The sequence below is a fragment of the Lissotriton helveticus genome, chromosome 2_2 (genome assembly GCF_964261635.1).
Source record: "Lissotriton helveticus chromosome 2_2, aLisHel1.1, whole genome shotgun sequence".
NCBI classification, from domain to species: domain Eukaryota; kingdom Metazoa; phylum Chordata; class Amphibia; order Caudata; family Salamandridae; genus Lissotriton; species Lissotriton helveticus.
Window position 1 is genome coordinate 24,717,435 of NC_136060.1, and position 27,982 is coordinate 24,745,416.

At 36.8% G+C, this 27,982-nt stretch overlaps 1 protein-coding gene across 1 annotated transcript in view; it reads right to left on the bottom strand.

Annotated features, from left to right (window-relative positions):
- LOC144821717 (uncharacterized) overlaps positions 1 to 27,982 on the bottom strand; it is a 714,421-nt gene that overhangs the window by 330,458 nt on the left and 355,981 nt on the right. Inside the window, exon 17 of the mRNA XM_078678931.1 lies at positions 27,064 to 27,203. Within this exon, the coding sequence (XP_078535057.1) occupies positions 27,064 to 27,203 (140 nt within the window). The remainder of the gene's footprint in view (positions 1 to 27,063; positions 27,204 to 27,982) is intronic.

Sequence of the window (27,982 nt, forward strand, 5' to 3'; positions counted from 1 at the left end):
CCACACCTCCACATCATTAAAGTAAACACCACATTATAAGTAAATAGTACTACTAAGAAGTATGTCACCTACAAACTTGATAAAAGAAAACAGCGCAAGACACTGTTATTTTTCCGCCGTGATTTATTCACCACACTGTAATTCTATAAATGCCCTTGAAACATATATAAAAACTTGTTTACCTCATAATTCCTCTCCACCACCTTATGGGCACTCTACACAGTTAATAGATTTCCTAACCTGCCCTTTACTACTTTCTTTCCCCATACTCCTTTACAAAATGCATTACAATATCACTGACAACAATGAACCGTTCCCACTCAATAAGGAGCAAACTTGTGTTCGGAACACTTTAGCCAATAAAATGTCCATCTTGTTCCAAAGATGAGCAAGGAATGACTGCTAAGCCTTCTACTTTTAATACTTTACAGCCAATGAACATTAAACTTCGTAAAGTCCCGCATGGACCACGTTACCCTAATACTCCCCGAACAGGAAGGAATCCTTAATAAAACTTTTCCACAAACTTCTTCTACGACTAACGGTTCCTATGAAAAAAATAAATATAAATCTCCAGCACAGTAATTATTTCAATTAGCAACATATTGTGATGAACTTCTAACCTCTGTACTCACACAAGTGATCCATGAACTGTTACTATGGTAACGGGCAGAAAAGTAGTGGCTGTACAAAAAAACATTATATTTACCTTGGATACTCTACAAGACAGAAACGAAACCAAAATACCACATTTGCAACCCCTTTGCACAGTTTTTTTTAAATAAAAAGAGGCCCGGGGGTGAGATCGAGTGGAGGAGAAAGCGGACCCCGGAACTCCAGAGGGCCATGAGCCCCCAAGCATACATTTAGTTAAAGATCCGCACAGGGGAGACCCTCTAGGCCCCCCATTATGAAAAACAAATTGCCCCAGAAATTTGACCCCCGGAGGCTAATTAACAATAAAGCGGGCTTCGCGTTTTTTTTATTTTTCGCCCAAAACGCGTACCCTGCGTTTAAATAAATATATATATATATATCCCGCGTGACGTCATATACGGCGCCCCGTACATGTACTCCATGTAAGATTCTAATTGTTCAAAAACATATATTTATGTATTTAAAGTACATATTAAGAGAAGACATTATCTGGGATAATCCTAAAGATAGTTTTTTAAAACTTTAAAAAAATGAATATTACTACTAAAATCAATTACGGAAATATTGCACGTACGTCGTAAGAGTAAAGATAGTTTGAAGACTTATACATTTTATAAAACAATATAGCACTGTACACTAAAGAAGAAAAGTCAACACAATTATTGACCCCTCTCCCAACATTTAAAAGCCCCTGGGGGAGGTGGTAAATTAATCAAGACTGCATATGTTAGTACAGCCTACTGTGCTTACGCTACCAGCAAAATTATATTCAAAACCCCAGTGGGCAGAGGCTCAATGTCTTTGCTCCGTGCCTGTTCCACTTTAACAATGACCTTCGTGGATACTGCCCTCCTTGCATGACACCGCTTGGCGCCATCGCAGACCCACATTCACGTGGTGGGCTTCTCTCGCCGCTTGGCTCTGCCGCTGAAAATCCATCGAATTTAGCCAGAAAAACAGAGAGAAGCCAGCCGGCAGGATTTGAATCCATTTCTTTAAGGAAAAATCATTGCACACAGCACGAGCGTGAACATTAGTCTCCTCATTCCATCTTACTGCCAGACGCGTTGAGCCTCTGCCCACTGGGGTTTTGAATATAATTTTATATTTCAACTATGAGAAACGGACTCACAGGCACTACAGTATCCAGAAGGCCGTGCAAGTGGCCACGCCCACTGGGGCTTAGATATGACTAATTGAAAAGTGCAGGTATGCCGTGCATTAGTTGATGGATTGCCACTGAGGAAGAGATTAACATCTCGAAACGCGTCTGGCAGTAAGATGGAATGAGGAGACTAATGTTCACGCTCGTGCTGTGTGCAATGATTTTTCCTTAAAGAAATGGATTCAAATCCTGCCGGCTGGCTTCTCTCTGTTTTTTTGGCTAAATTTGATGGATTTTCAGCGGCAGAGCCAAGCCGCGAGAGAAGCCCACCACGTGAATGTGGGTCTGCGATGGCGCCAAGCGGTGTCATGCAAGGAGGGCAGTATCCACGAAGGTCATTGTGAAAGTGGAACAGGCACGGAGCAAAGACATTGAGCCTCTGCCCACTGGGGTTTTGAATATAATTTTATATTTCAACTATGAGAAACGGACTCACAGGCACTACAGTATCCAGAAGGCCATGCAAGTGGCCACGCCCACTGGGGCTTAGATATGACTAATTGAAAAGTGCAAGTATGCCGTGCATTAGTTGATGGATTGCCACTGAGGAAGAGATTAACATCTCGAAACGCGTCTGGCAGTAAGATGGAATGAGGAGACTAATGTTCACGCTCGTGCTGTGTGCAATGATTTTTCCTTAAAGAAATGGATTCAAATCCTGCCGGCTGGCTTCTCTCTGTTTTTTTGGCTAAATTTGATGGATTTTCAGCGGCAGAGCCAAGCCGCGAGAGAAGCCCACAACGTGAATGTGGGTCTGCGATGGCGCCAAGCGGTGTCATGCAAGGAGGGCAGTATCCACGAAGGTCATTGTGAAAGTGGAACAGGCACGGAGCAAAGACATTGAGCCTCTGCCCACTGGGGTTTTGAATATAATTTTATATTTCAACTATGAGAAACGGACTCACAGGCACTACAGTATCCAGAAGGCCATGCAAGTGGCCACGCCCACTTGGGCTTAGATATGACTAATTGAAAAGTGCAAGTATGCCGTGCATTAGTTGATGGATTGCCACTGAGGAAGAGATTAACATCTCGAAACGCGTCTGGCAGTAAGATGGAATAAGGAGACTAATGTTCACGCTCGTGCTGTGTGCAATGATTTTTCCTTAAAGAAATGGATTCAAATCCTGCCGGCTGGCTTCTCTCTGTTTTTCTGGCTAAATTCGATGGATTTTCAGCGGCAGAGCCAAGCCGCGAGAGAAGCCCACCACGTGAATGTGGGTCTGCGATGGCGCCAAGCGGTGTCATGCAAGGAGGGCAGTATCCACGAAGGTCATTGTGAAAGTGGAACAGGCACGGAGCAAAGACATTGAGCCTCTGCCCACTGGGGTTTTGAATATAATTTTATATTTCAACTATGAGAAACGGACTCACAGGCACTACAGTATCCAGAAGGCCATGCAAGTGGCCACGCCCACTGGGGCTTAGATATGACTAATTGAAAAGTGCAAGTATGCCGTGCATTAGTTGATGGATTGCCACTGAGGAAGAGATTAACATCTCGAAACGCGTCTGGCAGTAAGATGGAATGAGGAGACTAATGTTCACGCTCGTGCTGTGTGCAATGATTTTTCCTTAAAGAAATGGATTCAAATCCTGCCGGCTGGCTTCTCTCTGTTTTTCTGGCTAAATTCGATGGAGATATATATATATCTATCAAACCTTAACTCCTCCTTAGGAAAAGATAGTCCGGGCCACTTGTAGTTGCAAAGAGTGTTTATTAAGGAAAGTTTCGCTCGACGCGTTTCGCAGGGAGAACCTGCTTTCTCACGAGAGAAAGGACTATCTTTTCCTAAGGAGGAGTTAAGGTTTGATCTGAGGGGATTCGCTATCCCGTCCAAGGCCCGCCACTGGAAGCGGCAGGGGTCCTAAGCGACTTCTTGTGCTGGATATATGTATATATATATATAGCCGAAAATCGCCATTCAATGCTTCCTTTCGCGGAAAAGAACAATAAGGAGTGGATCCAGGTACTGGTGCAAATCCTTAGTGCTTTATTAATGCAAAATCATAAGCCAGCAGTCCGCCATGATGCGTTTCGCCTCCACCAAGAGGCTTGATCACATGACGTGTCATAGACATTGAGGAAGGCATTTATAGTTCACAAAACTGCGCAAACAGGCTGCTCATTATACAGAAATAGAAAGTAAAGAAATCCCACTTTAAATCTGTGACATTTGGACAATGTATAAAAGACATAGTGTCTAAATATATAGATACAGCTATGAAGAAAGCGAATGCCCTCAGTCGCCTTTCCCTTTTGGATCCCAATAGGAACTCACACATAGTTGATACCAGCACTACTAGCATGGGGGACATTAGATTGATTACTGGTTACAGTAGACAGGCCAGGCAAATTAAGAAAATTGTCAAAAGAGAATGGCCTATCATTCTTACTGACCAGGTATTAAAGGAGGTGGTCCCCATGACCCCCACAGTTACGTTCAGGAGAGCTTATTCCATGCGTAATGAACTTGTGACGAGCTACCCAAAAACTAGTCAAACTGGGAACTGGTTGTCCCCTCACAAAGGTTTTTTCAAATGTAGCTCATGCCGAGCTTGTAAATTCGGCATAAATACAACATCATATTTGACCCCTTTTTCTAACACTCCTGTTGCTCTCAAAGCGCATTACACCTGCCGTACTGAATTTGCTGTATACGTTTTGAAATGTAGTTGTAACATGTACTACGTAGGTAGCACCAAGTTACAAGTTCATGTACGGATACTACATCACTTGAGAGCAATCGTAAACTCTGACCCGGCTTACCTGGTTGCCCGGCATTTTAAGGCCATCCATGAAAATGATCTAAACTGTTTGCAGTATTTCGTCATCAATGCGGTGGCATCCAGTAAGAGAGGGGGCAACAGGGAAAAATGTTTACTTCAACTGGAGTCGAGATATATAGTCAATTTAGACTGTAAGGCCCCATTGGGGTTGAACTTAGGTGAAGACCTTTACAAATTCCTGTGAGTAGGGACTTTCAGTTCAGTCCATATCGCATGTGTAGCTCAGTTGCAGTGCTTTATGTGGTACAAACTGCTTTATGTTGTACATACTGTTTTGCCTCCGTATCCTGGCCCTAATTTTTCCATGAAGGAACCCACTAGACTTTGCTCTTTTGATAATGTTCGTTGTCTTCCACCATTGGTTGATATCTTCGACTGCGTATGGTTTTATATATATACACCATCTATGAATCTCCAGCCCCCTTTGAATCATTCGAAAGATTGCTCATATAGTTCCTAGTCACATATACTATGCATACAATGTATTAGATACTTTCATTTGAAAGATCAGCCCATTAACAATTTATGTGATCAGAGTGAGCATATCCACACAGTTTTGCGAACCGGTGATTCCGCTGCCTTCGTTCTATCTTCTATTTTGTACTTATTATTTATTATTTTTTAGTAATCACCCACTTTTTTTTACACTTTATTTAGCATTGTGGTATTATACAAATCACTATATAGGACACTATATTAGCTGTTTCACAAAGTGGCGCCATAGGCGTTCTTGTTAATTAAGCACAGGAGATGATGAATTTAGCCATCCACGATATAGTTGTCCTATATACGACTTATAACCTTTTGTTTTTCTCTAGGTTTATTTTAACCTGTATCCCTCTGCGCATTTGCACAGTGATCATTACTTGTATGTGATGATCTAACTTAGCGGATTTGCACACATTCATCTTTGCACTAGTGATCTGGATTGTCCTGATTTTAAGGTCGCAAGGGGAACTTGTTATTGAGGATTATTATCGTATTGGTACGACCATTGTTGTATTGGCATTTGTGTCTAGTTTTGCGTTTTTTGCACATACATGTAATATTTTGCACAATTATATCATGATCATTCCAGGTTCGGCCATTGTTCATAGAGTATGGCTCCCAATATTTTCATCGAATAAGCATTTTTAATAGCAAACAGTTGCCTTTTAAACATTATTATGCAATGTATTTGTATATTTATATATGGTTTTTAATTGCATTTCTCGATCCATCTAATTGTTTTTAATCAGGCACTTTGCACTTTTTGTATATGTATTTACATTCAATGTAATGCTTATTGTGTCATTTGACATTTGAAAGGGAATAAGAAACATTTTATGTACATTTAATAAATTTTTTTCTGGTGAAAGTCGAGATTTTTGACATTTTGTCAGTTTATATTCTATGCAGTGCACATACATGTATTTATGAAATGTAATTGGAAAACATCGCAAGATGGCTCCCTCCGCTCATAACAGAGCCCAACAGAATGAGTCTGATCTCTATGTTTATACCCTGTACTCTGTTGGCGCCAAATGGGTGTTTAAATTCAATGTTTTTGCCTCCCCATTCGTTGAGTGAGCAAGGACACAGCCCCGTGTCCGAAACGCGTCTTATAAAGTTGTACAGGAGTATGACCCATAGACCTAGTCGGGACCAGGGTAAGAAGGTAAAACAAAGAACAATATCCCAACAGGTAATATTTGGTAGACAATTACATATGTATGCTGAAAGCATTACAAGAACGAAAATAAAGGAGACTGTTACTCAATTGGTCTTGTGTTGTTATTCATATTATATTTTGAAAAGAATTGTTGTGCAGGGTCATATTTATACAGTTAAAGCAGCACCGTATTAGACAAATGATATGACAACCAGATACACACTTGGTGCTCAAAGGTGTACAAGTGAACAATAGCGACGCAAGTGGTAGGGTGGACAGCATGAAAGGCGCATTGTGAACATAGGTGAAAGTATCATACAGTGGGTGGCTGGGTGAAGGGAACAAATCAGGTGACGTATGTGTTCAATTCAGGATTGAGCAACAGCCACAGTAGAGAATGCGCCAATTATTGCACTGTACAGTCGACGGCGTTTCGATCCTCAATTGTTTGGGATCGTCATCAGGACATGGTTGTCTTTAGTAGTAGGGCTGCAGGGCAAAAAGGACAAGTCAGGGGAGCGAAAGGAGGGAGAAAAGCATCTGGCCGAGGAGGGGGTGTGGGGCAACGACAAAAGGGCACGGTGGAAAGCATGCTAGGCTGTGTGGTGGCGGAGGACCGGGGTAGGCTAGGAGTCCATGGATCTAAAAGGTAAGGGCCCTAAGGACCAAGTGTCGGTCACGGCGGGAGGGCGAGGATAGGGAGAGCTGTATTCGGTAAGGGTAGACAGGGAGGAGAAAAGGGTGGGGTAGTGAAGGAAACGGAAGAGTGTGTGTGTCTGCGCGTGGGTCAGGGGTGGAAGGAGGTGGATGTGGGAGCGAGGACTGGATCACATCGAAACTGGCCAAGAAACGGGAGCAAGGCGTGTAAGGTGGGCGGGAGGGTTGGTGGGTAGTGAGGAGGGTGTGATTGAAGTTGCTAGTCGCAAGATGGTTGTGAAGGGGGTCGGGCGGGTTTTAGGGTGACTAGTCGGAGTGCGGGAGACGGCAAACAAGGAATGGGCAGCGGGAAAGGGTACCTGTATTTGGAGCAAAACAAGGATCAACGAAGGGGATCCTTGAGGTGGGGAAGCGAGCAGGCGTCTTCCTGGGACAATCTGGAAGGAAATTAGTGATTGTCTCTGATTGGAACGTAAGTGCGGTGGGTCAGGGATGTGCGAGTAAAAGGAGGAAGGGTTACTAACTTGTGTGGAGCGAGAAAAAGGATCGGCGAAGTAGATCCTAGAAGTGGGGAAGCGAGTAGGCCTCTTCCTGGTACAATCTGGAAAAAATAGTATTTGACTCAGATTGGAACAAAAGTGCAGTGGGTTTGCTGAAGTTACGGACAGATGGTAGAAGGATTACTAACTTGTATGAAGCTGAACGGAGCGCCGATTTCGGACGTCTCTCGGTGTCTGGGCGGTCGGGTGGTTCGTATCGTAATCAGGACCTACGGGAAAGGAAGGGGGAGTGGGGTAATAAGGGGAACAGAGGCGGGGTGGGTATGGACCAATAAGTGGGGAAAAAATTGAGAAGAATACCTGGAAAAATCGCGGTCACTGGGGGAATGAATGCCGTGGGTGCTCTCAGCAGCGAGGTGAGCTGGAGAAGACTTCCGCGTGTGTCACAGTGATGCGATTGGTTGGAAGCGGGTTATGACGTGAGGGAATGGGCGTACGGGGGCGATGAGTGGGCGGGTCGAGTGACGTATGAGCCGATGGATCGAGGCTCAGAGGCAGTGTGAGCTAAGGTTTTTATGCAGGGAGCGGCCAAAACTTTATCGGAAAAAAAAGGAACACAAAGAGCCCCTGAATATAAAGGTGCCTGTTGGCGAATGAAGGGTTGTAGGAAGGAGAGTGCTAACATTTGGATAATGCGGTTAAATTCAGGTACGATAAGGCACATGGTCTGACAGAAACAGCACAGAAATCAGATTTACTGCAATAAGGGTAACAGCGGCCTGTCAATCAATTAATTGGCTGCTGGAACAACAGCACAAGTATTAACAGTTAGATTAAGAAAAGACATAAAACTTGATTTGACAGATGGAGGTTCCTATCAAAGAACACAAGGGTGATTAAATGTGCTAACGCTGTATGTAAGAGCAGACGAATTTTACTAAACGCCCCAGGGGGTGGTTAGAGGGTTCAACCGGGGGCAATTTGTAGGGTGTAGTAAGAGCCATAAATAAGGGTGTACATGGAGTAGATGTAGGTTGATCACAGAGGGATATCAGGTTTGAGGCAAGTGGATTATGTAATGACTGTACTATTCCACTCGTCGATAGTGTTCAATCCGTGATGGACAGCGTTGCAAAGAGTCATCCATTTGCACTCCGCTCTGTTCAGGAGGGCTTTGATATCGCCCCCACGGGTGGGGAGTGTTGGTTTCTGAATTACTTGCCATCTGAGTCGAGGTGTTTCATTTCGAAGAAATGAGTCACCAATGGTGCGGTCAACACTTTGCAGTTGATTCTGCTTTTGTGTTGTATGATGCGTTGCTTGATCATTTGGGTTGTTTGACCAATGTATGTGAGGTCACATGGGCATTTGATTGCATAGATTATGTTCTGCGATCTACAGTTAGTATGCTATTTCAATTTGTGTGTGCGGCCATTGCCGGTGAACTCTTTGGTGTTACATGTAAGTTCGCAAACACTACAATTTTGGCATCTGTAATGACCAATGACAGGATCGAGTCCCCAGGCTGCGGTTATGGTGTGTCTGTCAGCGGGTGGTTGGGGCCAGGTGATGGCATGCACAAGGTGGTTGACAATATTTCTCCCTCGCTGATAGGAGAAGAGAGGATCATTTTGGAATTGTTCGTGTGGGCGAAGTATGGACCAGTTTTTCTTAATGATTTGGTTGATTTGGTTGCTCTCAGGATTGAATTTAGAAACAAATGGGATTCTTGTCATCGGTTTCTTCGGTTGGGGTGTGAGGAGGTGGTCACGGTGGCAATACCACTCTCTTTTTCTTGCTCTTGTGACATGTCGGCGGGGGTATCCTCTGTGGACCAGTTTGTTGGTCAGGATTTTCCCGGAAATAGTCTTTACGCCATTTACAGTTGCGTCTGATGTGTAAGAATTGACCATACGGAAGTCCGTCTCGTAGACCCCGTGGATGATAGCTTGAGTGATGTAGAAGAGTGTTCTTCTCAGTAGGTTTTCGATAGAGAATGGTTCCCAATTTACCATCTTCTGCATGCACCATGGATGGTGACATCCAGCAAGCGTAGGTCGTTGGTAGTACTGTCGCTTGTAAATTTCAGATGTTCTTGTGCTTGGTTGAGCCAATTGATGAAGGGTTCCAGTGTTGTTGAGGTGCCATTCCAGGTGAGCAGGATATCGTCAATGTATCGACGCCAGAGGTTTATGTGAGAGAAGTGAGGAGTGGTGGGGGTGAGAATTAGTGTACTTTCCAGATTGTGCACAAACAGTGTAGCAAGCGTCCATTGATACTCCCTTGATTTGCAGGTAGTAAGTGTCGTGGTAGAGGAAGTAGTTGTTTTGTAGGGCGATGCGTAATAGGTCCATGATGAAATCTGTGGGGATCTGTGCGGGATATATGATGTTACCACGCATATTTTTACAACGCATACTTTTACAACGTATTTTTTACCACCCAAGTACTATTACAACGCATGTCATTACCACGACTACCATTACAACGCAATATAGTATTAAATATAGATAAATACTATTACAACGAAAATATTTACTACGCATACCATTACAACGCAAATGAAATATATATGTTTTTTTCTTTGTACAATAAAAACTGGAACGGGATGCAGGGAAAATAGGGGTTTTGGGTGGGGAAGTGTTTTAAAAAATGTTAAAAAAACTACAACGTAATAAACAAATATTCGATATTTTAAAAAAATTAATAATCGAGTATTTAAATTTTTTATTTTTTTTATTTTTTTAATAAATAGAATTTATAATTATATACATAGATTCCCTATTATAATATTTTTTTATAGTTTGTATAATAAAATATGGAATGGGGAAGTGTTTTAAAAAATGTAAATATAACTACAACGTAATATTCAAATATTCGATATTTTTAAAACATTAATACTCTAGTATTAAAATTAATACTCAAGTATTTAAAAATGTTTTCCTTTTTTTTAATATAAATGGAAATTTTTAAATACACAACGATCCCTTATTATAACTAAAATTAATTATATATATTTTTTTATTTAAATACAAAATATAGACCGGGATGCAGTGAAAATAGAGTTTTGGGGGAGGAAAATGTATTAAAAAATTTAAATAAAATTATAACGTAATAATTAAATATCCTTGTTTTTTTTAATTTTAATACTCGAGTATTAAAATATATATATATATTAATACTCATTGTGTGATATATATATAACTTATTATATACACAACGCATTCAGAAATAAATTATACTACATATATATTGTAATAATTGTAATTAATAATAATTATTAATTTAAAGTCATCATATTCCATTTTTAACGTTCTGAGAAACAATCGCCATTTTAAATAAGTAAGTCAAAGATTAGTCCTACAACAATTTCTATGAATGAAAACAATAACACTACTTACAAAATGGATGCCAAAACGGCACGAAAAACCCTATTTACGTTTCTTTAAATAAAGTTAAAAAATATAAGTTTACACAGAAAAAGAACATTTATAAATTGTATATAACAGCGCTGTGTTTTTTTTAAAAAAACAGAAGCATTAACCCAAACATATAAATACGAGACATACACCATTTTAAAACCAGTTGATCCGCAACTACCAGAGTGACCAGACGCCAAAGCTGACTCTCTGACCTTATCACCTCTTGAAAAGCAAAATCAAGTCTCCGGAGTATAATTTTGCATTTTAAAAGTAAGTAAATTAAATATATAACGATATATTAATATATTTTAATATTGATTAAACAAAAATAATTAAAAGTATTTATTAATATATATTATCTACAAAAACATATATTTAAATAATTAAATTATTTATATATTTTAAAATAACTCGATAGTTATTAAAGCAATATAATACGATTCAAATATATTGTTAATTATTTAAAATAAAAATAATGTATTCAAGATAAATATTTTCACAAAACCTTTTTTTTTTATTAGTCGAACAACTGCGAGCATTGACGCAAAAAACTTTACAAAAACATACTGTGTTAAAATAATTTGAAGGTAATATTCTGACATTTTATATACATTATTTCTAAACTTATCAGACGCAAATAAAATTATTAATAAACATATTTTTCACATTTTTATCAGGAGAATTCACTTTAGAATAAATACTATATTTTACCAACTTCGAGAATTTCAACGTCATCACTTAAAAAGGTAATAGATTATATATTATTGTTTTAGGGTTTATGTTAATGTAGGTGTGGCAGTAGTGTGGGTAGCGTATTAGTGTTTTTGGGTAGTGTAAGGGTAGGAGTAGTGTGGGTAGTGTGTGTAGTGTGGATAGTGTAGGAGTGTGGTAGTGTTGTTGGTTTGAGGTACTGTAAGGGTGGGAGTAGTTTGTTGTGTAGGTGTAGGGATAGAGATGAACTAAAAAAGTGTTTTAGGGTTTAGGGTAGTGTAAGGGTGGGAGTAGTGTTGGTAGCGTAGTAGTGTTTTAGGGTTTAGGGTAGTGTAGGGGTGTGAGTAGTGTGGGTAGCGTAGTAGTGTTTAAGGTTTTAGGATAGTGTAAGGGTGGGAGTAGTGTGGGTAGCGTTATAGTGTTTTAAGGTTTAGAGTACTGTAGGGGTGGGAGTAGTGTGGGTAGCGTAGTAGTGTTTTAGGGTTTAGGGTAGTGTAAGGGTGGGATTAGTGTGGGTAGTGTAGTAGTGTTTAAGGGTTTAGGGTAGTGTAAGGGTGGGAGTAGTGTGGGTAGCGTAGTAGTGTTTTAGGGTTTAGGGTAGTGTAAGAGCTGGATGGTGTAAACATGTCAATTTTCATCACATATTCAGATAAAGGATAATTTTAATTGCATTGACAAATTTGTTTTCTGTTTAATATTTCCAGTCAAAAAATTTTATCATCAGACAAAAAGCATAATAAACATCAACATTTTTTTCCCTTTTTTTAGAATTAGAAAACTATATATATTCCTACGTCCAAAGAAACCATCAAACAAAAAAAGAATCTGACCACATTATTCAACAAATACAAGCATCTATCTATAAGGTAAATAAATTCAATGAAACATGAAAAATATTTCAATTCGTAGCCAGATAGAAAACACAAGTATATAAAAGTTTGAATAATTGTAGACATATGTTTTACTTTCCTAATTTCAGAGTTAGAAAGTGTATGCTTACAATTTTCCATTCTAAGTTCAAGTAAGTGCTGCAGTAGTAATTTTTCTTGGGATTTTTAGGGGTGTTACTTACTATTCCAACCGAGGATAAGTCCTTTAGTAGAAAAAGTGTTGAAAAGTGTAAGTGTATTATTTAATATTTCAACTCCAGATAAGTGCTACATTAGATAAAGTGCTGGATAGTGTAAGGGTATTAATTACTATTCCAACTACAGGTAAGTGCTGCATTATAGAAAGTGCTGGATAGTGTAAGGGTATTAAATACTATTCCAACTCCAGAAAAGTGCTGCAGTAGAGAAAGTGCTGGATAGTGTAAGTGTATTATTTACTATTCCAACTCCTAGTAAGTGCTGCATTAGGGAAAGTGCTGGATAGTGTAAGGTTATTAATTACTAATCCAACTCCAAGTAAGTGCTGCTGTAGAGAAAGTGCTGGATAGTGTAATGGTATTAATTACTATTCCAACTCCGAGAAAGTGCTGCATTAGGGAAAGTGCTGGATAGTGTAAGGTTATTAATTACTAATCCAACTCCAAGTAAGTGCTGCTGTAGAGAAAGTGCTGGATAGTGTAATGGTATTATTACTATTCCAACTCTGAGTAAGTGCTGCTTTAGGGAAAGTGCTGGATAGTGTAAGGATATTAATTACTATTCCAACTCCAAGTAAGTGCTGCAGTAGAGAAAGTGCTGGATAGTGTAAGGGTATTAATTAGTATTCCAACTCCAGGTAAGTGCTGCAGTAGGGAAAGTGCTGGATAGTGTAAGGGTATTAATTACTATTCCAAGTCCAGGTAAGTGCTGCAGTAGGGAAAGTGCTGGATAGTGTAAGAGTATTAATTACTATTCCAACTCCAGATAAGTGCTGCATTAGAGAAAGTGCTGGATAGTATAAGGGTATTAATTACTATTCCAACTCCAAGTAAGTGCTGCTGTAGAGAAAGTGCTGGATAGTGTAAGGGTATTAATTAGTATTCCAACTCCAGGTAATTGCTGTAGTAGAGAAAGTGCTGGATAGTGTAAGGGTATTATTTACTATTCCAACTCCAGGTAAGTGCTGCAGTAGACAAAGTGCTGGATAGTGTAAGAGTATTAATTACTATTCCAACTCCAGATAAGTGCTGCATTAGGGAAAGTGCTGGATAGTGTAAGGGTATTAATTACTATTCCAACTGCAAGTAAGTGCTGCTGTAGAGAAAGTGCTGGATAGTGTAATGGTATTAATTACTAATCCAACTCTGAGTAAGTGCTGCTTTAGGGAAAGTGCTGGATAGTGTAAGGATATTAATTACTATTCCAACTCCAAGTAAGTGCTGCATTAGGGAAAGTGCTGGATAGTGTAAGGGTATTAATTACTATTCCAACTCCAAGTAAGTGCTGCTGTAGAGAACGTGCTGGATAGTGTAATGGTATTAATTACTATTCCAACTCTGAGTAAGTGCTGCTTAAGGGAAAGTGCTGGATAGTGTAAGGATATTAATTACTATTCCAACTCCAAGTAAGTGCTGCATTAGGGAAAGTGCTGGATAGTGTAAGGGTATTAATTACTATTCCAACTCCAAGTAAGTGCTGCAGTAGAGAAAGTGCTGGATATTGTTAGGGTATTAAATACTATTCCAACTCCAGGTAAGTGTTGCATTAGGGAAAATGCTGGATATTGTAATTGTATTAATTAGTATTCCAACTACAACTAAGTGCTGCAGTAGGGAAAGTGCTGGATAGTGTAAACATGTCAATTCATCACATATTCAGATAAAGGATAATTTTAATTGCATTGACAAATTTGTTTTCTGTTTAATATTTTCAGTCAAAATTTTTTTATCATCAAACAAAAAGCATAATAAACATCAATATTTTTTTCCCTTTTTTTAGAAATAGAAAACTATATATATTCCTACGTCCATAGAAACCATCAAACAAAAAAAGATTCTGACCACATTATTCAACAAATACAAGCAGCTATCTGTAAGGTAAATAAATTCAATGAAACATGAAAAATATTTCAATTCGTAGCCAGATAGAAAACACAAGTATATAAAAGTTTGAATAATTGTAGATATATGTTTTACTTTCCTAATTTCAGAGTTAGAAAGTGTATGCTTACAATTGTCCATTCTAAGTTCATGTAAGTGCTGCAGTAGTAATTTTTCCTGGGATTTTTAGGGGTGTTACTTACTATTCCAACCCAGGATAAGTCCTTTAGTAGAAAAAGTGCTGAAAAGTGTAAGTGTATTATTTAATATTTCAACTCCAGATAAGTGCTACATTAGATAAAGTGCTGGATAGTGTAAGGTAATTAATTACTATTCCAACTCCAGGTAAGTGCTGCATTATAGAAAGTGCTGGATAGTGTAAGGGTATTAAATACTATTCCAACTCCAGAAAAGTGCTGCAGTAGAGAAAGTGCTGGATAGTGTAAGGGTATTAATTACTATTCCAACTCCAGGTAAGTGCTGCATTAGGGAAAGTGCTGGATAGTGTAAGGTTATTAATTACTATTCCAACTCCAAGTAAGTGCTGCTGTAGAGAAAGTGCTGGATAGTGTAATGGTATTATTACTATTCCAACTCTGAGTAAGTGCTGCTTTAGGGAAAGTGCTGGATAGTGTAAGGATATTAATTACTATTCCAACTCCAAGTAAGTGCTGCAGTAGAGAAAGTGCTGGATAGTGTAAGGGTATTAATTAGTATTCCAACTCCAGGTAAGTGCTGCAGTAGGGAAAGTGCTGGATAGTGTAAGGGTATTAATTACTATTCCAAGTCCAGGTAAGTGCTGCAGTAGGGAAAGTGCTGGATAGTGTAAGAGTATTAATTACTATTCCAACTCCAGATAAGTGCTGCATTAGAGAAAGTGCTGGATAGTATAAGGGTATTAATTACTATTCCAACTCCAAGTAAGTGCTGCTGTAGAGAAAGTGCTGGATAGTGTAAGGGTATTAATTAGTATTCCAACTCCAGGTAATTGCTGTAGTAGAGAAAGTGCTGGATAGTGTAAGGGTATTATTTACTATTCCAACTCCAGGTAAGTGCTGCAGTAGACAAAGTGCTGGATAGTGTAAGAGTATTAATTACTATTCCAACTCCAGATAAGTGCTGCATTAGGGAAAGTGCTGGATAGTGTAAGGGTATTAATTACTATTCCAACTGCAAGTAAGTGCTGCTGTAGAGAAAGTGCTGGATAGTGTAATGGTATTAATTACTAATCCAACTCTGAGTAAGTGCTGCTTTAGGGAAAGTGCTGGATAGTGTAAGGATATTAATTACTATTCCAACTCCAAGTAAGTGCTGCATTAGGGAAAGTGCTGGATAGTTTAAGGGTATTAATTACTATTCCAACTCCAAGTAAGTGCTGCTGTAGAGAACGTGCTGGATAGTGTAAGGGTATTAATTAGTATTCCAAATCCAGGTAATTGCTGTAGTAGAGAAAGTGCTGGATAGTGTAAGGGTATTAATTACTATTCCAACTCCAGGTAAGTGCTGCAGTAGACAAAGTGCTGGATAGTGTAAGAGTATTAATTACTATTCCAACTCCAGATAAGTGCTGCATTAGGGAAAGTGCTGGATAGTGTAAGGGTATTAATTACTATTCCAACTGCAAGTAAGTGCTGCTGTAGAGAAAGTGCTGGATAGTGTAATGGTATTAATTACTATTCCAACTCTGAGTAAGTGCTGCTTAAGGGAAAGTGCTGGATAGTGTAAGGATATTAATTACTATTCCAACTCCAAGTAAGTGCTGCATTAGGGAAAGTGCTGGATAGTGTAAGGGTATTAATTACTATTCCAACTCAAAGTAAGTGCTGCAGTAGAGAAAGTGCTGGATATTGTTAGGGTATTAAATACTATTCCAACTCCAGGTAAGTGTTGCATTAGGGAAAATGCTGGATATTGTAATTGTATTAATTAGTATTCCAACTACAACTAAGTGCTGCAGTAGGGAAAGTGCTGGATAGTGTAAACATGTCAATTCATCACATATTCAGATAAAGGATAATTTTAATTGCATTGACAAATTTGTTTTCTGTTTAATATTTTCAGTCAAAATTTTTTTATCATCAAACAAAAAGCATAATAAACATCAATATTTTTTTCCCTTTTTTTAGAAATAGAAAACTATATATATTCCTACGTCCATAGAAACCATCAAACAAAAAAAGATTCTGACCACATTATTCAACAAATACAAGCAGCTATCTGTAAGGTAAATAAATTCAATGAAACATGAAAAATATTTCAATTCGTAGCCAGATAGAAAACACAAGTATATAAAAGTTTGAATAATTGTAGATATATGTTTTACTTTCCTAATTTCAGAGTTAGAAAGTGTATGCTTACAATTGTCCATTCTAAGTTCATGTAAGTGCTGCAGTAGTAATTTTTCCTGGGATTTTTAGGGGTGTTACTTACTATTCCAACCCAGGATAAGTCCTTTAGTAGAAAAAGTGCTGAAAAGTGTAAGTGTATTATTTAATATTTCAACTCCAGATAAGTGCTACATTAGATAAAGTGCTGGATAGTGTAAGGTAATTAATTACTATTCCAACTCCAGGTAAGTGCTGCATTATAGAAAGTGCTGGATAGTGTAAGGGTATTAAATACTATTCCAACTCCAGAAAAGTGCTGCAGTAGAGAAAGTGCTGGATAGTGTAAGGGTATTAATTACTATTCCAACTCCAGGTAAGTGCTGCATTAGGGAAAGTGCTGGATAGTGTAAGGTTATTAATTACTATTCCAACTCCAAGTAAGTGCTGCTGTAGAGAAAGTGCTGGATAGTGTAATGGTATTAATTACTATTCCAACTCTGAGTAAGTGCTGCTTTAGGGAAAGTGCTGGATAGTGTAAGGATATTAATTACTATTCCAACTCCAAGTAAGTGCTGCAGTAGAGAAAGTGCTTGATATTGTAAGGGTATTAATTAGTATTCCAACTCCAGGTAAGTGCTGCATTAGGGAAAGTGCTGGATAGTGTAAGGGTATTATTAGTATTCCAACTCCAGGTAAGTGCTGCGGTAGGGAAAGTGCTGGATAGTGTAAGGGTATTAATTACTATTCCAACTCCAGGTAAGTGCTGCATTAGGGAAAGTGCTGGATAGTGTAAGGGTATTAATTACTATTCCAACTCCAGGTAAGTGCTGCAGTAGGGAAAGTGCTGGATAGTGTAAGGGTATGAAATACTATTCCAACTCCAGGTAAGTGCTGCATTAGAGAAAGTGCTGGATATTGTAAGGGTATTAATTACTATTCCAACTCCATGTAAGTGCTGCAATAGAGAAAGTGCTGGATAGTGTAAGGGTATTAATAACTATTCCAACTCCAGGTAAGTGCTGCAGTAGGGAAAGTGCTGGATAGTGTAAGAGTATTAATTACTATTCCAACTCCAGGTAAGTGCTGCATTAGGGAAAGTGCTGGATAGTGTAAGGGTATTAATTACTATTCCAACTCCAAGTAAGTGCTGCAGTAGAGAAAGTGCTGGATATTGTAAGGGTATTAATTACTATTCCAACTCCAGGTAAGTGCTGCATTAGGGAAAATGCTGGATATTGTAATTGTATTAATTAGTCTTCCAACTACAACTAAGTGCTGCAGTAGGGAAAGTGCTGGATAGTGTAAACATTTCAATTTTCATCACATATTCAGATAAAGGATAATTTTAATTGCATTGACAAATTTGTTTTCTGTTTAATATTTTCAGTCAAAAATTTTTTATCATCAAACAAAAAGCATAATAAACAACAACATTTTTTTCCCTTTTTTTTTAAATAGAAAACTATATATATTCCTACATCCAAAGAAACCGTCAAACAAAAAAAGAATCTGACCACATTATTCAACAAATACAAGCAACTATCTATAAGGTAAATAAATTCAATGAAACATGAAAAATATTTCAATTCGTAGCCAGATAGAAAACACAAGTATATAAAAGTTTGAATAATTGTAGACATATGTTTTACTTTCCTAATTTCAGAGTTAGAAAGTGTATGCTTACAATTTTCCATTCTAAATTCAAGTAACTGCTGCAGTAGTAATTTTTCCTGGGATTTTTAGGGGTGTTACTTACTACTCCAACCCAGGATAAGTCCTTTAGTAGAAAAAGTGCTGAAAAGTGTAAGTGTATTATTTAATATTTCAACTCCAGATAAGTGCTACATTAGATAAAGTGCTGGATAGTGTAAGGTAATTAATTACTATTCCAACTCCAGGTAAGTGCTGCATTATAGAAAGTGCTGGATAGTGTAAGAGTATTAAATACTATTCCAACTCTAGAAAAGTGCTGCAGTAGAGAAAGTGCTGGATAGTGTAAGGGTATTCATTACTATTCCAACTCCAGGTAAGTGCTGCATTAGGGAAAGTGCTGGATAGTGTAAGATTATTAATTACTATTCCAACTCCAAGTAAGTGCTGCTGTAGAGAAAGTGCTGGATAGTGTAATGGTATTAATTACTATTCCAACTCTGAGTAAGTGCTGCTTTAGGGAAAATGCTGGATAGTGTAAGGATATTAATTACTATTCCAACTCCAAGTAAGTGCTGCAGTAGAGAAAGTGCTGGATAGTGTAAGGGTATTAATTACTATTCCAACTCCAGGTAAGTGCTGCAGTAGGGAAAGTGCTGGATAGTGTAAGAGTATTAATTACTATTCCAACTCCAGATAAGTGCTGCATTAGGGAAAGTGCTGGATAGTGTAAGGGTATTAATTACTATTCCAACTCCAAGTAAGTACTGCTTTAGAGAAAGTGCTGGATGGTGTAAGGGTATTAATTAGTATTCCAACTCCAGGTAAGTGCTGCAGTAGAGAAAGTGCTGGATAGTGTAAGGGTATTAATTACTATTCCAACTCCAGGTAAGTGCTGCAGTAGGGAAAGTGCTGGATAGTGTAAGAGTATTAATTACTATTCTAACTCCAGATAAGTGCTGCATTAGAGAAAGTGCTGGATAGTGTAAGGGAATTAATTACTATTCCAACTCCAGGTAAGTGCTGCATTAGGGAAAGTGCTGGATAGTGTTAAAGTGCTGTAGTGTATAAAGTGCTGGATAGTGTAGGGTATGCGTGGTAACATCATATATCCAGTGTAGGGGTATTAATTACTATTGCAACTCTTGTTTAGTTATTCAGTAGGTTAACCGCTTGATAATGTATATGTATTATTTACTGTTCCAACTCTGGTTAAGTGCTACATTAAGGAAAGTGTTGGATAGTGGAAATGAATTACTAACTATTCTAACCCCGGATAAGTACTGCAGTTGAAAAATTGCTAAATAGTGTATAAGTATTACTTACTATTCATACTTCTGAGAAATTATTGCATTATAAAAACTGTTTCTTTTTTTAATGATAATTTTTAAAAAAGCAAAAAAATTAACTAAATTTCCACATTTTTTTCCTTCTAGAACATGTCTACTCATCCAACTGCGAATTATATTATGTCCAGAAAGGGAAACCGATTATTAAATCATGGAGGTTACATTTATTGTAGGGAAAGAATAAGTTTAACAAGGAATCATTGGAGGTGCGTGAATTACTTTTCAACCCGTTGCAGCCGCAGAGCGGTTACGGTTGATGATTTTATTGTAAGAACAACTGACCATAACCACTCTGCCTCTGCAATGGAGGTTGATGTAAGAGAAACAGTTAACGAGATGAAAGTAATTGCAAGCACCTCCAATGATTCTACAGGATCCATTTTAAGAGAGGTTGCTCAACATGTCCCTACACATATAGCTAGTAATATGCCTACCATCCATAATTTGCGTAGAATTATTCAACGTCAAAAGCAGGCAAGTAATACACAAACTAATACACCGCATACCTTTTCTGACATAGTTATACCTCACGAACTTACAATGTCTTTTTCTAATGAACCTTTCCTTTTGCATGATAATGAAAACCCTCAGAAACGTATATTAATATTTAGTACTCCCCGCAACCTTCTAAAACTTGAAAGTAGTGAAATTTGGATGATGGATGGGACGTTTAAAAGCACACCCCATCCATTCACTCAAATTTATACAATACATGCTAAAATTAACAATAGTGTAATCCCCCTAGTATATAGTTTGCTGCCTGATACAACTTCTGCAACATACACAGAATTTTTGTCTGTTATTAAATCAAAAACTCACCAAAGTTATGGAAAATAATTATGGATTTTGAATTGAGCATGATCAATGTGATCACCAAAATGTACACGGATACCCAAATTCAGGGGTGTTTTTTCCATTTTTCCCAGGCTTTCTGGCGTAAACTACAAAAAACACCCCTTGTTACTGAATATTCATCAAACAGCAAACTACAAGTTGAATTAAAAAAATTAACTGCTCTTTGTTTTGTCCCTCCCGAAAGTGTAGACGAATACTACACTGCCATTACTGAATCTGATTATTACATTACAAATGAAGAAAAATTGGCACCAATTCTAAATTATATGGAAGAAACATGGATTGGACACCTAAGCAGATCGGGTCGCAGGAGGAAGCCACGTTTCCATGTGGAGTGGTGGAACTGTTATTCGAGTTGCTTACAGGGAGAGGCAAAAACAAATATTGCCATAGAGGGATGGCATAACTCCTTCAACCATGTAATTGGAAAACACCACTCAAATTTCTACTCTTTTTTGGAAACTTTGAAGAAGGAGCAAATTTTTCAAGAAATTAGAATTTCTCAAACTCTCACAGGTAGACTAAACTCACGAATTACTCCAAAAACAAAAGAAATGTCAGAACGACTATTGGCATTATTACAACAGTTTTCGTTGGGCGTGGCTTTGGATTACCTAGAAAATATTGCTAACGTTCTCTCTTTTTAAATTTCACCTTCACATTACTTTCCTGCTTTGCCCAAAAATTAAATCCTCTCTAAATTTTAAATTGGCTATTTTTTTTCAAAAACTAATTTATCCCAAAAAATAGTCTGGTTTTTTTTTTGTTTTTTTAAAACCTTTTTTTTTTAACACTCTATAATGCAATATTTTTTGGTGTCTTTATTGCAAATATTTTGTAAAACTTATTTTTTTTAAGTTATTACTTAATGTTTTAGCAATTATGAATTATTAAAAATGCATTTTTGAAAAATTTTGAAAACTCTTCTATTCTTCACTTTACCACCAAAAATGTTTAAAAAAAGCTTCTTCAACAACCCTTATTATTTGACAAATGGTAAAAAATTTCTACATTTTTCTATTTAATTATTTGACAAAAAAAACAAAAAAAATTCAGATTGGTTTTTTTAAATTATCCTATAGAAATGTGACCTATTTAAAAATCATACATTTTTTTTTGCATTTTGAAAAACAATTTTTTTTTCAAACAAGTGCAATTAATAATAATAAGCATTTTGAATCAACATTTTTCTAAAATATTTTTAAACATATCACTCCATAAAATTAAGTTCAAATATATGCTTGTATATTCTTATAATGTTTTAAAGCATTACAACATTTTTCAGAAGCATACAAATTTACAAATATTACCTTTTTCAAAATAATCAATCTGAATCGCTGACCAAAATTAATTCGAAATAAACAAACATGATTTTCCTTATATTAACTTCAATCACGAAATTACATTGTTCAAAGTAATCAATCTGAATCGCTGACCAAAATCAATCCAAAATAAACAAACATGAATTACCTTCTAGCAATTTCAATCAGAAAATTCAACCAACTTCAAACAAAGTACGTAAACTCTTTTTTTTATTTTCCAAAAATACGAACAAAAAACACAATCAATTTGCCTAAAACAATGATAAATCAATCGTTCACTTCCTAAGAAGCTTTTTTAAACAATTATCTAACCTCGTTTTTCTCTCTCTTATATTTTCCCAAATGTTTCTGAACATTCAAATTTGCATTTTTAAACAAACATTTCAACAAAATTACATTTATCTTAAACATGAAAATCTTTTTACATATTTTAAATGTAATACAACTTTTTTTAAACGAAACATACATTTCATTTTTTTTTCCAACACAAACCCGACATAGACATATTCTAGATATATGAGTAGCGACGTACTTTAACATATTTTTATATTGAGCAACCTCTACTTATACTTTCCTTACAATAAATGTGTTCCTTTTTAAATATTTTAGTTTGTAATAAAGTATAAAAAGTTTTCTACCTTAACGCAGATCAGCTTCCAGCTGCTTCCTCCAACGATGCTCTTCAAAATGGCCGCTTACGCTCACGTTTACGTCATGACGGCATATATTGCTGCAACGAAGAAAAAGGGACTACTTTTTTTTAATAATTATTATTGTTTAATTTTATTTATTTATAAATTGTACATTGATGTTAAAAAATGTGAAAAATATGTAATAAATGTTTCAAAAAAACTATTTTAATAAAATAATTTTTTTATTAATAATAAAATTTGCAATTAAATGTTATCAACTGTATTTTGTATTCATTTATTTATTCTGTATCTAATTAATTAAATGAATGTTCAATAAATTAACTATCTTGTCTCCTTACCTGTTTTCTTGGTTCTTTTCTTTTTTTTTCTAAGTCTATCTTCTTCTTTAATTCATCCTTTAACTGTATCGCGGAACCCATATGCAATGTCATGAAAATAAATGAAGGACAATTTCATCCATAGAAATCAGTGTAAAACCGTGGGAACCAAAACTTTCATAAATGTTTATTGTTATATAATTAATTTTAAATTACATTAAATAATCGAAAATAATAAATAAAATTTATATTAAATTTATTAAAAATTATTATAATAAAATTTATATTATATTACCATTTTAAAATATATAAAATTTTAATAAATTACTATAAATTATTTTCAATACAATATTTATTTTAATATTAAACATTTAAATTAAATATTACAATCATATAATTAATACCAATATATAGTGACTCATATTTTTTTTAAAATAACAATTTTTAAAATAATTTCTAAATATATAATAATAATAATACATAAATAAATTGAATTTAAATTAATGTAATTATGTATTAAAATACTATTATTTTTATTTTAAAATAAATAATCAAAAATTATTTACATATTTTTAAACATATACTAAATATTTTTTAATATATAATTTTATATATATATATATATATATATTTTTTAATATATACTAAAAATTAATTTTTAAAGTAACACTACATTAACATTAAAAATGCGTTGTAAAAGTACATGCGTTGTAATAGTATATGCGTTGTAAAAGTATGCGTTGTAAATGTATGCGTTGTAAAAGTATTTGCGTGGTAAAAGATGCGTGGTTATGGTATTGCGTGGTAAAAATTGCGTTGTAACAGTTGTATATCTCTGTGCGGGTTGAGGTCTTGCTTGAAGTAGTGTCTTGATGACTTGCAGTCCTTCATCATGGGGAATGTTGGTGTAGAGGGATTCGATATCCATACTGACCAATAGTTGTGAAGTAATATCTGGTTGTCATATGATTTGTCTAATACGGTGCTGCTTTAACTGTATAAATGAGACCCTGCACAACAATTCTTTTCAAAATAAAATATGAATAACAACACAAGACCAATTGAGTAACAGTCTCCTTTATATCCGTTCTTGTAATGCTTTCAGCATACATATGTAATTGTCTACCAAATATTACCTGTTGGGATATTGTTCTTTGTTTTACGAAACACGTCTGAGGCATGCACCGTTCCACTATTATAATATAAAATAAAATAAAAACGGACACCAGCGTACTTTGAGTCCGTGTTTCTGTTTGTGCGACGAGGCACTTGGGAAGCGTGGAGTCGATATATATATATATATATATATATTTATATTTTTATATATACTTATAGGTGGAAATGGAGCACTGAAAATGCATGCAATCTACCCCAATACCACGGGTCATTTAGAAGATGCCAGCGTTTGGCTTTGATCTAACTATTACCACTAGCAATCTAATTATGGTGGCAAACAATGCTGAAAGTAGTAATAGATAAACCTTAAGGGGACACTTTACTGCTCACAATATAAAACAAGCATTGGCAAGCCAAACATATCAGGTTTTTTTTGTACAGTGTTTTTTTATTGCAAGCATATACCACAAAAAGACGTTGCTAGCTAAACGTTGTCACAATACGCTCACAATAAAAAATTTACATTTTAAATCAATCTCTATAGTTGTTTTAGTAGTCATGTTTTTCAATTACAAGCCTTTTAGTTGTGCAATGTATTTTATTAATATTTTTATCATTATTGGGGAATTAGTCAAGAACAAATAAAGACCTAACTAAGCAAGCACTCAAATATCAGGCAACTACAATGTTTCAATTTCATTTGCACACTATATAGCAGTTATTCAAAGATAAAAAAAAGAGCATCACTGTCAATGAAGAGAAGGGTACTATTTTTAAGTGGATGCGAACAATGTGCACAGGCTTTGTGCAGACACTCAAAGGGTAGGTAGCCAATGAGTAATGTGGGCTGGCCCACTGCTCCATGCTGTATGCTCTCAAACAAGATGTGAATGATCATTTAACAGACCAATATATGTAGCCTGCTCACCACAGCACTTTTTATGTATAATATCTTTTATTATTTTCAGAGTAGACAGTCATTTGACGAGACAGCTAAGGATGTTCCAAAAGCTAGATGTATAAAATGAAAAAAGGACTAAGCACTGGCATTAAATAATTTGTGCTGGACTCCATGCTCTCATTTGCAGTGAAGGCTCTATCTGCACCAATATTGATTTGTCCACCCAATACTTGCCGACAACCAGTAGACATGAAGCTTTATATAGCGCAAACTTGAACCGAAGGTATTGGGTATCAGAGCGCTTTACATAGCACCAGTTGCGTTACATGAGGACATATTAATTTTTGTTAGGCACAGAGAGATTAAGTGATTTGCCCAGAATCACAGGATGTTCAGCGTCATTGCCGAGACTCAAACCCGGTCCCCCAGATTCGAGGTCGACTGCCCTAGCCGTTAGGCCAACTCCTCTCCCCAACTGTTGACAAAGAGCTACTACTGCTGCAGGCCCAGGGTAGTGCAGAGCTCTTTTGGAGTGTGTGCGGTGTACAATCCAGTAAGGGGACGCAGCAGCAGTTTGGAACCCTAGTATTATCGCACTCTGAGCAGAGTATTTCAACATAATTTGTCTTTACTAGCTGCTAGCATTTTGTGGTAATGTTTACCAATCTGCTATGGAGGTAATATGTTGTAGACCTTCACGTGGTCTCATAGGCAATGAATTGCTAACAGTGGTGTATGGGGTCAGGAAGGAAGCAGTGAGAACAGAATGTTAACATGACACTCAGAACCAAAAGTAATATGTGCGTATTCTACTCTGCATTTCTTTAGCCAACCAGCAGTAAAAAGGATCCTGTTGAGGAGCTAAATGTGGCAATGTATATTAACACTGTGATTTAATCAAGTATCAAATGGTTCCAGAATTTGTAAAAAAAAAAAAAAAAGGTAATTACCAGGGCCCAAGACATTTATCAGGAACTCACTGCAGCTTTCACCACTCACTGTCCCTGCCTTTGGATTTTTCTCACTCACAGCTTCAGTAATGGTGTGGAAATGGTAGTATAAATACATTATGGCCTAGATGTATCAAAATTCCATTTTGCGATTTCTAAATAGCGATTTTTAAGGAATCGCTATTTAGAATTCTCAAAATGGAATGTATGTAAAAAATCGCTTTTTTTTGTGATTTCTTATTCCTCCTTATTTGCGAATTCGCACTTTGCGAATTCGCAAATAAGGAATAATTCTCAATGCATTCCTATGGGCCAGGAGGCCCATAGGAATGCTTGTGCATTATTTCTTAATTTGCAAATCGCATTTTGCGAATTCGCAATTGAGGAATAATTTTAAGGGTGCAGGGGTGTCTCAAAGACACCCTGCTGCACCCCTGAAATGTACATGTGTGTGCATATGGCGCACATACATGCCCTATGGGCATGTATGTGCGTCACATGCAACCTTCACAAATGCCAAATAGGGCATTTTCAAATGAAATCGCAAATTACCACGAACTACAATTTAGTGGAAATTTGCGATTTCTTAACACAAAATCGCAATTTCTAACAGCCTCATACATCGCATTTAAGAAATTGCAAAATTTGCGATTCCTTAAATGCTTAAGCAAAATAAGCAATCGCAAATTTTTGCGATTCCTTAAATTGAGATTATTTCATACATTTCAAAAAATGCAAAATAGCCGTTTGCGACTCGCAACGGCCGAAATTCGCAGAATTTCGGCCTTTGCGAATCGCAAAAGGCTTGAGACATCTAGGCCTATATGTATAAAAAATTATTAAAAACGCCTGCTGATATTTAAAAATAGACAGACAGGGCCACCATGCTGTGGACTGTCATAATTATTTGCTAACATAATTAAGTGCGGCTGCACAGTACCGGCAAACACCAGCTCAAATTAAGTGCGGAATTGAACAAGGTGTCACTTTCGCTACCTCTCACATTTCAGTAAAGTCACATCAATTTGTTTTTTTTTAAGTAGAACACTATTATATTTTCATTTCTATATTTATCTACAAATGTGACAAAAGTGTGGCATACCTGGTGCTACCGGCTTGTCTTTTTCAATAATCTGTTGTAGGCGCCCCACGAGTTGTGAAGCCAGCTGACAGGGATCTTTCAGCAGAACTTTCCTGGACAGCTTGAGAACTTCAAGTAACAGATTCAGGTCAGCAGTCGGTCTATTATATAAAAAGGGGTGACACAAAATACGGATGTTATGTGTGTAGGCATATGCCGAGCATGAAGAAGAACTGGCTTTAGACAAGATGCCTACTAGGCAAACTAGTCAAAGCATATACATTAGCTGGCCTCCCATAAAAGACCTTGTTGACTGACAAGCTTAATAAAGCACTGCTCCATTTATGAAATACCATACCAACGACTACTTAATGAAATGTCGTGTTTGACAACTGATCTTACATCATTTACGCCTTAGTACTTATTACATTTGGAGGCATGTGTATGCAACTGAAATCTGCGACCAGAATAAGATCGTAGCATCTGCAAATCCTGATACAACAAAATAAAAACACGTGGCAGGATGGACAGCTGCGCAACTTTTCAGCCCATAGGGACAGAAATCCTAAGAATTCTGAGTTCTGTTGCTCTTTTTGATTTGGTGCTGCTTGGATGAGAATGTGCTATTCTAAATCTGTGGTGCCCTTAGCAGAGAGGCTCAGGGAACAGGATTCACAAACATTTAAACTCAACATTGCAAAAAAATCCCTCTTTTGGGCATCATTTTGACATTCTAAATAACAGTATAATAACTTAAAGGTATTTACGTCCGTAGCTGGAACCTTTGACCGGAGAAAAAGAAGGCATGGCCGAATTTCCTCAGTCAAATTTGTAGGGGCAGAGTAAACACATTATAATTAATATAATCAGAAGTTGTAGACATTTACTCCCGTAGAAGGAACTTATAACTGGAGAAAAAGCAGGTATGGCAGAATTTTCA